Source organism: Haliotis rufescens, unplaced genomic scaffold, assembly GCF_023055435.1.
Source record: "Haliotis rufescens isolate VD_foot unplaced genomic scaffold, xgHalRufe1.0.p SCAF_15, whole genome shotgun sequence".
Classification (NCBI taxonomy): Eukaryota; Metazoa; Mollusca; class Gastropoda; order Lepetellida; family Haliotidae; genus Haliotis; species Haliotis rufescens.
This window is the reverse complement of record NW_025963835.1, coordinates 18,323,608-18,337,632: the sequence shown is the minus strand read 5'-3', so window position 1 is coordinate 18,337,632 and position 14,025 is coordinate 18,323,608. Positions and strand designations below refer to the sequence as shown.

The 14,025-nt window shown below is 41.5% G+C and overlaps 2 protein-coding genes across 6 annotated transcripts in view; both read right to left on the bottom strand.

Moving 5' to 3' along the window:
• Window positions 1-2,722, bottom strand: LOC124138656 (E3 ubiquitin-protein ligase XIAP-like). Of its 2 annotated transcripts, XM_046505404.2 has the most exons (3): window positions 2,442-2,722; window positions 1,732-1,890; window positions 1-1,010 (listed from the first exon to the last, which is right to left on the bottom strand). In XM_046505404.2, the coding sequence occupies exons 2-3, from the start codon at window positions 1,886-1,888 to the stop codon at window positions 142-144; spliced, it is 1,026 nt and encodes a 341-aa protein (XP_046361360.2). In that variant the 5' UTR covers window positions 1,889-1,890; window positions 2,442-2,722; the 3' UTR covers window positions 1-141. The 2 variants fall into 2 exon arrangements, with proteins under 2 accessions (XP_046361360.2, XP_046361359.2); XM_046505403.2 differs by having other exon boundaries at window positions 1,732-2,722.
• Window positions 2,723-12,647: 9,925 nt separating this feature from the next.
• The window catches only part of LOC124138655 (NXPE family member 3-like), a 39,505-nt gene continuing 38,127 nt past the window's right edge, over window positions 12,648-14,025 (bottom strand). For 2 of the 4 annotated variants that reach the window (XM_046505399.2, XM_046505398.2), the window contains exons 4-5: window positions 13,808-13,860; window positions 12,648-13,484 (exon numbers count right to left, since the gene is read on the bottom strand). In XM_046505399.2, the coding sequence (XP_046361355.2) occupies window positions 12,667-13,484; window positions 13,808-13,860 (871 nt within the window). In that variant the 3' untranslated portion in view covers window positions 12,648-12,666. The remainder of the gene's footprint in view (window positions 13,485-13,807; window positions 13,861-14,025) is intronic. The other 2 variants (XM_046505401.2, XM_046505400.2) reach the window with 2 other exon arrangements.

The window sequence follows — 14,025 nt, the reverse complement described above, 5'->3', positions numbered from 1 at the left end:
CATCATCGTCATTGCATGTCTTGCACTGTTTTACGAGTTCATAGTGAATTATCCTTTTTCTTGTGGTTGGAATATTGCGGGCTTTGACCTTGAACAACATTCACTACTTAGTCAAATACCACCAAGATCTTCACAGATATGTCATGAATAATAAACTGGCACTGTACCATGAATCCCCGCACTGCAGATGGGACATTTATGAATGGTCGCTGCACACGAGTAGCAACTAACCAGATGACCGCATGGCAAGAAGACAACCAAGGCATCAGTATTGCATGACTTGCACAACTTCAACTGGCGAAGTCTCTGGTTCTCAGAAAAGAGTTGTGGACCTGGGCCAGTCATTTGGGTATCAGTTGTTTTGATTCCCATTGCTTCTTTTCGCTTATCAACCCCAGCAATAAAATCTGCAACAGTCTCAAAGTTCCTTCCAGTTCTAATAATCTGGATTTTCATTTCTTGGAGTTTTGTTTCAATATCATACTTATTTGGTAACTCCTTAACAAGGGGGTGGGACGAGGTGACATCATCCAGCTGTGCCCGAAGATGTGGATCCTTGATTAGACTTGACTCTGCAGTGTGTCGAAGACATTCAACTGACCCATCAGCATGTTCTGAGATGCCAAGTCTCTGGAAGTTCAACGAGTCCATTATGTAGCCACAGCCTGGATTAAAGATTTGATGTGCAAGGACCGGGTCATCATTTGGGCCCCAATCCCGGAGTTGCACCCCACAGTAGAAACACAGCGTCAGCTCATTGTCATAGTAAAAGCCAGCAGCCGCAAAACGGTTTGGTGAAAAGATCTGTACGCTTCCCCTGGTAAAGGTTGCCCTACGATCGGCCAGCCCTTGGTACTGAGCTATAACAGGTTTCTTTTTGTCTTGTGCCAGCTGTAGGATAAAGGCACAGCCTGGGAAGAACTTCTGGTGTTGGATAAAAGGATCATCATCGGTGGTCCATTCGTACAACTTTCCCCCGCAGAATGCACACTGCACCTTGTCACCAGGGCCTGAAATAGTTCGAATATTCTCATTTCAGAAAGTAGCAAATGCACAAGGACACCCACATGCGCTACATTTTATTTGGACCGCCTCCGTGGTCTAGTGGTAGAGCGTCCGCCCGGAGAGCGGAAGGTCCGGGGTTCGATCCCCGGCCGCGTCATACCAAAAGACGTTTAAAGATGGTACTTGTTGTTACCCTGTCTGGCGCTCGGCATTAAGGGGCTAAAACAAGGACTGGTCGGTTCGGAGTCAGTATACTGTGTCTGAGTGGGGTATTCATGTTAAACTGCGGCATGGTATCTCAGTGAGCTAGCACTATAAATCGGCATTAGTCCGGACTAGTACAAGCAACAACACACACACGTGTGCATGCACGTCGCTATATAAGTGCAATAATCTTGGACGCAACGATAAACCCAATTTCACCTCACCTCACCTCAAATTTTATTTGGCAATGCACCCGTTGAAATAATGGCTAGCATTCCACTGTAGGTGATATGGTTAGTAACTTAGAATTATTTCTTTGATTGTCATATAGAAGTTGGAAGAACATGAATACATGACACTAAGTATTCCTAAAACGTAGCCACAAAGAATAAAGAAGTTATAAGTGATTAACCTAAGGTCATCTATTCAACTTCCCATGCACTCGATTATTTACAGTCAGCAATGAAATCGCTTTATTGCTGTCAATAGCGCAAAACAACGAACAAAAATAAAAATACCTACCAATGAATTTGAAACCAGCTCGTACAAGAGAATACTTGTTGACAACACTACTGCTCCAGTCCTGAAATGTATCGAGCCTCTCTCTAAATTCCGGTGACTCATTGGTGATCTGCAGGCCCACCTTTGAGATGGCACCTGTCATTTGATTACTTTCCATATCTAATTGGAAGAAGGTTTGTGACAATTACTAGCCAAACTTACTAACAAACTGTTTAAGCGTTTCCTCTTTCCACCGTCCTGCGCATGCGCATACTCCGGAAGAAAACTGTATTTTCTCTAATAATTTACGGAGCTCAAATAATCACCGGATCACTAATAATCGCCTGGTCTTGATATCCATATCTATCACAACATTTGTCAGACTAATGTCAGACCACAAAAGACTAAAAACAAATAATTGCTGACATCCAAAAAGCATCGGAGCTGTTGAATCGCTAAATTTGATAAGTGACAGTGCTTTTAGAGGAAAGTAGTTACATGCCTATTTTCCGTACATAAAGCTGTGTCATATTTATTTTAAGACTACACTGGAACACCCCCACTTGTGTATTTATAGACCCACGTAAGGTAAAGTACAAAAGGCACCTTTCTTCATGGCAAAATGAAACACAAGTCCTCAGTTGAACATCATTTAATTCAAAGCAGCAAATTGATTTCATACAAAGGTAATTAAAACAACATACAAACTCACGATATTGAAACATACTTACACCGCGAAGTAAGAAAATCGTTTGTAACAAACACCAACTCGTTCCAACATGGTTGGCTCAAAACTGCCAGTTGGAATCCATGAATAACTCGAAATATATAACCACAATTTACAGAAATGCTACAACACAATTTAGGTTCTCTAGCTCCTAACAGCGTACATTCGAAAGGTATGAACACACTTCGTCACAGAATCACGAACAGGATAATATTGCTCGGTTAGATAACCTTATGCGTTGAAGCCCTTCCGTGTGTTGAAACACGGCTGTTGATTGGCGGTTGAGAGAGGATAGTCCAACTGTAAACGATTCAGTTACACTCACGTGATCATGGTCTCACTTTACTGGCTAAATATACACATGACATGTCCCTCAAAATAGTCTGCTGAGGTAGTTTCAGAGTAGAAATATTGTATCTGCCTGTAAAGTTGCTTTTTATCATTTTGTCGTGAGTGAGTTAAAAGTTGGTTATTTGGGATTCACTTTTAAACACGACAAAGTCTCTTTCTAAAGTCATTATCTTCATAGTAAGATATTTTCGGAACAATAGGATTCCATTTATGGAAACAACATGACGTGAAAGCAAAAGAGACGTCAAAACAATTTCATTATCAACATCACGATAAATGTACTATCTTTTGAATGTACATTTGTATTATCCATTTGGGTATTCCCCATGTCCTATTAATGGCTATGATGATGTTTTGGGTATTCCCCATGTCCTATTAATGGCTATGATGATGTTTTGGGTATTCCCCATGTCCTATTAAGGGGTATGATGATGCCATAAATAGAAGGGAAACACCCAAGGTTGAGATCGTCAGTCTTGGATGTCCGTTACAGATAGAAAATTTGGTCACTGCTTCAAAAGACACAGCTGTTATTTTCTGTAAATAGAGGGTCCAAACAACTGTTTTGGCCAACAAGGTTTTTGTCAGGACATGTAGTGAGTACTGAACTCAGATATAAATAGGTGTTAATATTATGTATAATTATAATTTCGCCAGGTTTGAGTGGAGCGAATTAAATGCCATGACCGCAGACAAACTCGGCAAACCCGGAAGTGAGTGAGTGAGTATGGTTGTACGCCGCTTCTAGCAATATTCCAGCAATATCACGGCGGGGGACACCAGATATGGGCTTCACACATCGTACCCATGTCGGGAATCGAACCCGGGTCTTCTGCGTGACGAGCGAACGCTTTAACCACAAGGCTACCCTACCGCCCCAAACCCGGAAGTAGTATACAGGGTGGCGCAACTTTTTCTAAATGTAACCGTATGAGCGGGAGCGTTGTGTCATATATTCAGTGTCGGCTAAACGGAACAAGAAGTAGTGTTCTCTCACCGAACACAGCCACAGCGGCCCTGCATTGTCGCCCCTGTTACACAGTGCATACTATGTGAGTGAGTACGGTTTTACGCCGCTTTTAGCAATATTCCAGCAATATCACGGCGGGGGACACCAGATATGGGCTTCACACATCGTACCCATGTCGGGAATCGAACCCTGGTCTTCTGCGTGACGAGCGAACGCTTTAACCACAAGGCTACCCTACCGCCCCAAACCCGGAAGTAGTATACAGGGTGGCGCAACTTTTTCTAAATGTAACCGTATGAGCGGGAGCGTTGTGTCATATATTCAGTGTCGGCTAAACGGAACAAGAAGTAGTGTTCTCTCACCGAGGACAGTCACAGCGGCTCTGCATTGTCGCCCCTGTTACACAGTGCATACTATGTGAGTGAGTGAGTGAGTGAGTACGGTTTTACGCCGCTTTTAGCAATATTCCAGCAATATCACGGCGGGGGACACCAGAAATGGGCTTCACACATCGTACCCATGTCGGGAATCGAACCCTGGTCTTCGGCGTGACGCTTTAACCACTAGGCTACCCGACCGCCCCCATACTATGTGAAATGAGACCTGAGTATGACTCCATGTCTGGCCTTCGTCAAGTCTGTGTGATTAATGCCAAGTAGTTTAGTTCATGTCCGTTTTCATTCGGTTGCTATGAATTGTTTGATTAAACTAGATCGTCAAACCTAATAGTATACATGTCAAGTGTATGAATGTACATGTATTTGTGGATAGTATAACGAGTCTCAGTGCCGAGAAATCTATTTGGGAAACCCCGATTTACACTGGATGAAAAGTAAAATTCAGACTATAGCTTGGATCAAGTCTTTGAAAGGCATTTAGAAGTGATACACATTAGGAAGTGAATTTATGGAAGTCAACTTCTATTTTTATGAGGAACACAATGTTTCGGAGAATATACTTCCTCCTTTATCAGGTGAATAAATGCAATGAGGCAGAGAACATATACTGAACAACAAAAGTTCCTGTGACATTGACTTAGATTTAATGCAAAGTTATGTTTTTTACCAAATCTGAAACAATTTCGGTTTGCAACAGATAAAAGACTCCTGTAAGTGTTCGAATGGTTTTATTTGCCATATTGACTTCAGAAAATGCGTGATTTCATATAAAAAAACATGAACATGCCAAAATGTCAATTTACAATCAATAGCGTGTGTGTCCACCTCTGGTTGCGATTGAAGCAACACATCGTCGTCTCATGGAATGGACAGGGCGTCGCACAAAGTCATGTGGGATATCTGTCCATATCTGCTGGAGCATGTTTCGAATTCCTGGCGTGTCTGTGGAACACGTAGTTGACGTCGAAGGCGCCGATCCATCTCATCCCGCATGTGCTCGATTGGGGAGCGAGCCGCCCAGGGGATGACATTGACGATGTTTTGTTGAAGAGTGAACAAGTCGAGCAATATGAGGCCGGGCGTTGTCATGTTGAAAGGTCTTGCCTGGGCCATGAAGACGCAAAAACGGTAGAACAACAGGGCCGATGATCTGTCGCGGTAGCGCTGTCCATTGAGATTTCCCTCTACCACTATCAAACGGGTCCTCTGTCTTGCTGTTATCCCACCCCATACCATAACGCTGCTGCCCCCGAACCGATCGTCTTCCATGACACCATGATTGACGTAACGTTCACCTCGACGTCGGTACACTCGAATCCGTCCATCGCTGTGGCTGAGGTGAAAACGAGACTCGTCAGTGATTAGAACTTATCCCCACTGCATGGCCGTCCAGCGTAGACGCTGTCTGCACCACTGTAGACGTGCTTGACGGTGGTTTCCTGTCAAAATGGGACGTCTGTCTGGCGGGTCTTCTGGCGACAATCCCTGCACATCTGAGGCGACGACGTACGGTTTGTGAAGATATTCGTCGAAGGCCAGGGATGCTTCTTGCAGTCACTGTTGCTGGCTGGAATCGATTTCGTAGGTGTGTTGTTCGAATCCAGTTGTCTTGTCGAGTATTGGCTACGCGTGGCCTGCCACTCCGAGGATGGTCTCTGACTGCATTCGTCTGTTGCCAACGTTGCCAAATTGTCTTGCAACATCACGTTGACTCGATCCTGCTTCAAGCATACCAATGGCTCGCAGGCGCTCATTTTCGGACAGGCGTGGCATTTCGTAATGTTGAATAATTGCGTAATTTTGTTGTTTTTCTGAGTGGTTAAAACGAGAACTACAGTTAGATCCGCTATCTGTCGTATATCTCCTAAAGCCTCCTAAAGCCAAGAGATGCAATAGCTATGTCCAAACTGACTATTTTTGTAAGATGGTCGTAGGTGACAAATATATACATCTGTTGTGTAGACAACAATGTTAATAATAGGTGAAAGGCTATGTTGATCACTGCACAAACAAAATATTAACATTAACATTTTGTGCAGTGACAACAAAAACAATTGAGTACGATCAAATGTTTATTATAAACAAGACATGGCATACGATTCGGGGGCTGACTCGGTGTTGGAAAGGTAACTTACCCTTCGGGTAAGTAGTATAAAAAGACAGCCCTGCGAGTTGCATAAGTATATTTGAAATATATATGAAAATGATTTAGAACCCTGCGGGTACCTCTAAAACGGTTATACCAGATAAGAAAGGTTGCCCTGCGGGCAATGTAATTTAGAGACCCTGCGGGTCAGTAGAAAGGGTGATAGCCTGCGGATATGAGTGAAATGAAAATCAGTAGAAAGGGTGATAGCCTGCGGATATGAGTGAAATGAAAATCAGTAGAAAGGGTGATAGCCTGCGGATATGAGTGAAATGAAAATCAGTAGAAAGGGTGATAGCCTGCGGGTATAAGGAAAGGTTGCCCTGCGGGCAATGTAATTTAGAGGTCAGTAGAAAGGGTGATACCCTGCGGGTATGAGTGAAAATGAAAATACTTTGGGGGCCACAAGCCATATAATGATAGTCTACAGAATGATTGACCCGCAAAGCCCAAAGCGAGGTAAAAACCGAGAGCCCCCAAAGTGATAAGAAAAGTATAGAATTGATGATATAAGACGATAATGTTAAATATACTACATATGAGAATTAAAAACTGAATCCAACATTGTCGAATGAGTTATATTATCCAGGTTATGTCCCAGAACAACACACACATTGGTCAAGAGTCACTCAAAGAATAATGTTCGTTTGGCTTTCCTTAATGTCTCTTCTGGTGTTATGATGTATCTGGTGAAACAGTCTGAATTTCACCTGTTTACTCAAATGATCTCCCACACTGGCACTAGCAGCTGTAGTTGCTGCACCAATGTGGAATGAATGTCCAGAATAAGCACTGGATTCTAAGCCTGCCCTGGTGAGAGCAATGTTAAGCCAGGACAAGAAGACAGCTCTAGTAATAGCTCTAGAGTTCGATTCCACAAAGAGAGGATCACTGGGTCTTGCTCCGTTCAACTTCCTAACTTGAAGCCATGTCATAAGGGTCATGTAAGGACACACAGTCTTAGATGTAGCGAACAACACTAGTTGCACACCCTTTCTGAAGGGATCTGTTTTGGAAGCTTTTAAGATGCACTTATGTTGTGTCTGTTCAAATGGCACATCGCTCACTGTTAGAAGTACATCTGGATTAAACGACGAGGAACAAGTAAATTCTCCACAACAGAGAAATCCAAAATAGGCAGTTATACACATACATTCATAGCCAGATCGTTGAAATATCCAAACACACCTGCTTGTAACTGAACCACTAGTTTACATAAAACACTGTAGGTAATAGGCAAGCGCTTCTTGTAGATGTTGATTGCATCTCTTAATAAAGTCTGTAGTCTGTGTACTGTTCCTGAAGATACATCGTCAAAAAGGGTCTTGATACCAGCTTGGAGGTACATGAACTCGATGCCGGCCAGGTAAGTTTTCACTGTGTCATGTTTCAGTTTTAGCATCCGAAACACTGATCCACGAAATATTGTAGATAAGTCTCACTTATCGGTGAGAGGGTGGACTGGAGTAACAGGTTGCTGACTAGGCTGAATTTCAACGGAAAATTTACATAGCACTGGAAGCCTGTAGAGTATGCAGATTTAGTACCCTGACTGATAGCTGCTGCCACGGGGTACTAAGGTAACTGTTCAAGTCCACATGATGTCTGAGCTGGGTGGGCACTGTTGTGTGAGTACATATGCCTGCGGCACCAGTCTGCGAAATTTCTCCATCTTCTTAATAAAAACTCCGTGGCCTGGTTGTCACAATCAAATAGCACTCGTCTGTGTGTCCACAAATGTCCCCAAAGTTTAGCAGCAACCACGATAGGATACAGCTCCATGAATGCCATAGAAGATTCGTGCTCCAGGAATATTGTAACGTCTGATGGCCATTTCTCTGCAAAATTAGGGACTACTCGGTTGCTATATAAAATCTCACAGAAAACCTCTGACCTTACCAGTCACAACCCAGAAAACCCAGATTTGTCGAATGGTGAACCTTATATTACACAACCATAATTACATAATTATTGACTTAAGGTATGTCAAATGTTTTGGAATTTATATTTTTAAGTTACTCAAAAGTCTAGTTGTTCTTTTTACAATATCACATCACACAATGAAAACATTGCAATAATTACTGTATAAAACAAAAAAAGAAACATTTGAAGATCAGACATATCCTTGGACTTTTATTTAGTTTCTGTAAGAGTAGCACAAACAAGGATTAAAAATGTGTTTTATTAGTCGTCCAAATGATCATAACTTTGCGATCAACAAGAAATATGAAAAAAAACACGCTGAAGCATTCAGTGATGGTTGGCTACAAATGCACGTGAACAGTGCAGATAGTATGAAGACGTGCACAAAAACATGCCATCATGCGGCTCTCGGCAGATAGTAAAATTCTGGCTCCAAATACGTTGTCATGTACAACAGATATTATATAGCCATAGCAATGATAATACCATACATTTACAACCTACATGAACACAAATACAATATTGAAGCTTATCGACCAAAGCCTGCTTATTTTGCTATATCTGGATATATATTGTGTGATGCTACTTGGCAACACTTTAATAATGATTTGAAAAGAATCGCCCAAAGCGCGCATGACCTTCACTGGATAGTACCTTCTTAAAATTACCGAAATTATATTTGCATTCATCAAAATTCAAAATAATGAATATGCCTATATCATATCACATTTTATGTTCCAATCCTCTTCTATTTCTGAATGAAACAAAACATAGACATAGAAGAGGATTGGAACATAAAACAGACGGAAGTGAAGGAAACTTATTCTAACATGTTGGGCTTCTTGGCAACAGCTTCCATAAATACAGAGGGGAACAAGTGATACAAAAATAGAAAATACATGTATATACAGTTTGTGGGAGTTTCATATGAATCGGTTACGTTTTGACAGAGGGACCAGACCATATTGCTTCTTCAATAGTCAGGGGCTGTGGACCAGTCTTTTGTTTAAAACTTTCGCTCTTTACGCCGAAGTCCCGGATTCAATTCTCCAAGTGGGTACAATGTGTTAAACCCATTACTGCTTTTTACCGCCGTGCTATTGTTAAAAGCGCCGTAACCCCAACTCACTCACTCACTCACTCACTCACTCACTCACTCACTCACTCACTCACTCACTCACTCACTCACTCACTCACTCACTCACTCACTCACTCACTCACCCACCCACCCACTCACTCACTCACTCACTCATTGTTAGTCATTGTCTTCAAGACGTCAATCAGTCGATGACATGACGCACTCGCGTCCGTTAACGTCCCGGTATATCAACTCTAAATCTCTCAATTGTGAGACTGATCTACGAAAAAGAGATGTAAGCATACCAGCGTGAAACTATATTGTGTTGACATCATTGATCTTTTACGAGTATCAATCAATCAGTTACAGATCAGTTAATTCCAGGACACATGTTCAGTATTTTGGCACTCTCTAATATGTTGGTAAAAGAATATTGCGGTGCGTTAACCGAGATAGGTAGTAAATGAAGGTAAGGTATCAAATGAAGTGCACCACTTCTGAATCTGAAAGTCATCTACGATGCCCGTCTTCAGTAACGCCCTTGACTTCATCGTCTTTCATTATCAAATCAGTGTCTGCCCCGTGAGCGAAAGGTCCTTGTCTCGATCCCTTGGTCGCGTCATACCAATAACTTTCAAAGCTGCTAATTGCTGTTACTCTCTGCTTGGCATTGAAGGCATAAAACAAGGACTGGCCATCTTGGAGTGAAGTCTGATGTTGTCTGAGTAGGGTATCCGTGTAAAACTCAGTCGGCTAGCACTAGAAAACCGGCACAAATCCGGCCGAGGACAAGCAGACACACACACACTTGCATACGCGTCGCTGTGTAAGTACATCTTGGGGGCAACGTTAACCGTTAAATCAATAGGTGTTTATAGATGTTTAAAACCTAATAACTTGCTCTGGGCCACCGAGACTCGAATCTGTTTGATTGTAGTGTTATTGCATACGATCATCAGGCATAATGAAACATGACTTGTTTGATAGGCATTACTTAGAAGTTGGCGGACGACAAGATAGACACAATTTTATGGATAACAACTTCTTTAATACTGTAAAAAGCGACGTTTCGGTATAGATCCTTATACCGTTGTCAAGCAAGACTGAATGAGGGACATAGTGCAGAATATATATAGCAAGTCCATCGTGTTGTGATAGCATCATCCTTGTTGTCACACCTACCTATGTTATCCCACTCATGTATGCCCTTGTTGTTACTGTTAATCCTCTACTGTTAATCCTCCACTTGCTATATATATTCTGCACTATGTCCCCCATTCAGTCTTGCTTGACGGTATAAGGATCTATACCGAAACGTCGCTTTTTACAGTATTAAAGAAGTTGTTATCCATAAAATTGTGTCTATCTTATAATGAAACATGGTTTTTAGTTTGACCCTTTCTTTTTTGCTCGGCTTGGGGGTTTACCATGGCGACAGGTGGAAATGAGCTCGCTTCTTTTGTTTAGCTTGTTGGATGTTAGCATGAGAATCTCGAGCTTCTCTTCCATGCGTAGATTGCAAATCCCTGAGTCTCTTTTGTTGGTGTTTGATTTCTTGATTATGTCCCATTTGATTTTGTAATTGGTTTTGTTTCGTTATATATATATATACATTTGCTATTAGTTTGTCTATACACATTTACTGAAAACAATCTTTAGCTCTTTGGAGTGACATAACCATTTTGACATTTCCCACTCCCTGATCCACCCTTGCGTACCCAAGGCTTTAACTAATAATGGTGATTTTGATATTTGTTGACAATTATTTTTATTGCATGGGTGACTGCGATTTTGATCGAGATAGTACAGCATGTCATGGAAATACACTGGCTTTGGGTGACACACTATACTGATGCTGCTTCAGTTTATTCAACTGGAAATACATTGGATATGGGAGACACCCTGTACGGATGCTGCTTCAGTTTTATCAACTGGAAATACATTGGATATGGGAGACACCCTGTACGGATGCTGCTTCAGTTTTATCAACTGGAAATATATTGGATATGGGAGACACCCTGTTCGGATGCTGCTTCAGGTTTATGAACTGGAAATACATTGGATATGGGAGACACCCTGTACGGATGCTGCTTCAGGTTTATGAACTGGAAAAATACATTGGATATGGGAGACACCTTGTACGGATGCTGCTTCAGTTTTATCAACTGGAAATACATTGGATATGGGAGACACCCTGTACGGATGCTGCTTCAGTTTAACCAACTGGAAATACATTGGATATGGGAGACACCCTGTACGGATGCTGCTTCAGTTTTATCAACTGGTAATACATTGGATATGGGAGACACCCTGTACGGATGCTGCTTCAGTTTTATCAACTGGAAATACATTGGATATGGGAGACACCCTGTTCGGATGCTGCTTCAGGTTTATGAACTGGAAATACATTGGATATGGGAGACACCCTGTACGGATGCTGCTTCAGGTTTATGAACTGGAAAAATACATTGGACATGGGAGACACCCTGTACGGATGCTGCTTCAGGTGTCTTAACTGGAAATACATTGGATGTAGGAGACACCCTGTACGGATGCTGCTTCAGTTTTATCAACTGGAAATACATTGGGTATGGGAGACACCCTGTACGGATGCTGCTACATGGTTTATCAACTGGAAATACATTGGATATGGGAGACATCCTGTACGGATGCTGCTTCAGGTTTAATAACTGGAAATACATTGGATGTAGGAGACACCCTGTACGGATGCTGCTTCAGTTTTATCAACTGGAAATACATTGGGTATGGGAGACACCTTGTACGGATGCTGCTTCAGGTTTATCAACTGGAAATACATTGGATATGGGAGACACCCTGTACGGATGCTGCTTCAGGTGTACCAACTGGAAATACATTAACAGATTAAAGTGAGACTTTGGAGATGGTGACGTCATACTCCATTATTCGTGACGTAAAATCAACTGACACAGTTTCAGTCTGTAGATGATGCTACTTCTTCTCTTGGATGGAAATGAGATTATTAAATTCATGCGTTCATCATCGTTTTTACACGATACTCTTGTCAGTATTCATGAACATGAAAAATACGTTTCGTAACATATGTCTGACACACACTCATGTATTCAGCTACATGTATCGTGTATCATTGGCTGCGTTCGAGATTATGACACAGTACGTGGTTGAGGGCGTGGTTTCATATAGAATGTTTGTCAACATTGGCGTTATTCTGACAAATAGCTGTCTTCCCTGACTCCGTTTACACACATGTCCAGAGAACTGTAGCATCATTTTCACCATCTTCAAATCGAGCTGAATAGCTTCTGATTCTCGAGCAACTGTCAAATTAAAAAACAATTCTGAAATATTATATATTTTTTTATATTACTTACTCAATTTACAAACGTGTCCGAAGAACACGTTCAGCATCATTTTCACTATCTGTTCACTTGGGTGAATATCTTCAGATTCCAGAGCAACTGTCATATCCCAGAAGTCGAGGTAAACCACCCGGTTGTTGAGATCAACAAACTCTTGTTTCAGAATGTTCTCATACACAGGACCCCACATCCCGCCCAAAGTGGTCGTAAATTTACCTTCAACAACAAAATTATGTGGTCCTTTGATGGCAATCATTACATTCGGAGATCGTATCAGTAATTCTTCTATAGCCCGTCTAGTTCGCTTCACTCGAGATCGATAAATATGTAAGGGAAACAATTCAAAATGAGAATACAAGTTAACGAGAAGGATATCTGTAGATTGTGATGGAATATCCTCCAGCCGAACAAACACTGGTCGAATGTCTGTCATGTTGGCGTCTTGAAACGTCATCGGCAGACCATGCGGTGACCAAGACACAGTATAGTTGTGTCTAATGTTGAATGCAGCAGTGTATTCATACCATTTCTGGGACATCAGTTCAACATTATTTCGAATCTCCGATGGCTTTGATCTGAAGGTGAGATTGAGCTTTATGAACAAATATGAAAACCACTGTCTTACAGTGGAGTCACCATACAGTCTCAATGTTCTGTTCGCTAGGCAGTGATGGTAGCTATTTGTAGTTGTGGTGTTGCTAAAACACGATAGAGGGCGCCATGTGTGTTGATAAGAAAACCCAACAGGTGGGGTGGCACGCCAGGTGTTCCGAGGGTCCTGCAGGTAACATGGCCGAGATGCAGATACGGTATCACCTTCAACTGTAGGAATAATAAAATGACAACCATTAACACTTCATTATGACAAGTACATGCTCACATATTCCCTTTAGCCGTAGAATAAAAAGGTGCTAGCTTGAGACATAACACCCACTGAACTTTATCAAGGGCCATTTCTATTTGCATTCAATTCAATTTGAAGTTTGAAGACACAATGGGATATGTTTATTATGTATTAATACTATATGCATTGCAGTGTATTCATAATTGACATAAATAACGGTATGTTGTGTTTATTATTTCATAAAACTAAAATCGTTTCCTGTATCTATAGTGTTGAGAGATGTATTCATGTTCACACATACCTTGTGATATAACATTTATCTTGATGACTTCAGATAAGTATTCTGTTGGCGACCTGAAAGTCAACCACATTATTAAAAATATTACTAATCAGAATCATTAGTACTCTAAAACATTTCAATTTCCAGATCTCGTTCTCCTTTAAGCCATAACGAAGTCTTGTGTGTCATAGCTAATTTACATGCTACGGTAATAAAAACCAATTTCTACTTTAAATCTT

Coding starts and splice junctions, on each gene's coding strand:
- LOC124138656 (XM_046505403.2), bottom strand. CDS start 1,888: ATGGAAAGTAATCAAATGACAGGTGCCATCTCAAAGGTGGGCCTGCAG. Junction 1,011..1,731: donor AGCTGGTTTCAAATTCATTG/GTAGGTATTTTT, acceptor GAACTATTTCAG/GCCCTGGTGACAAGGTGCAG.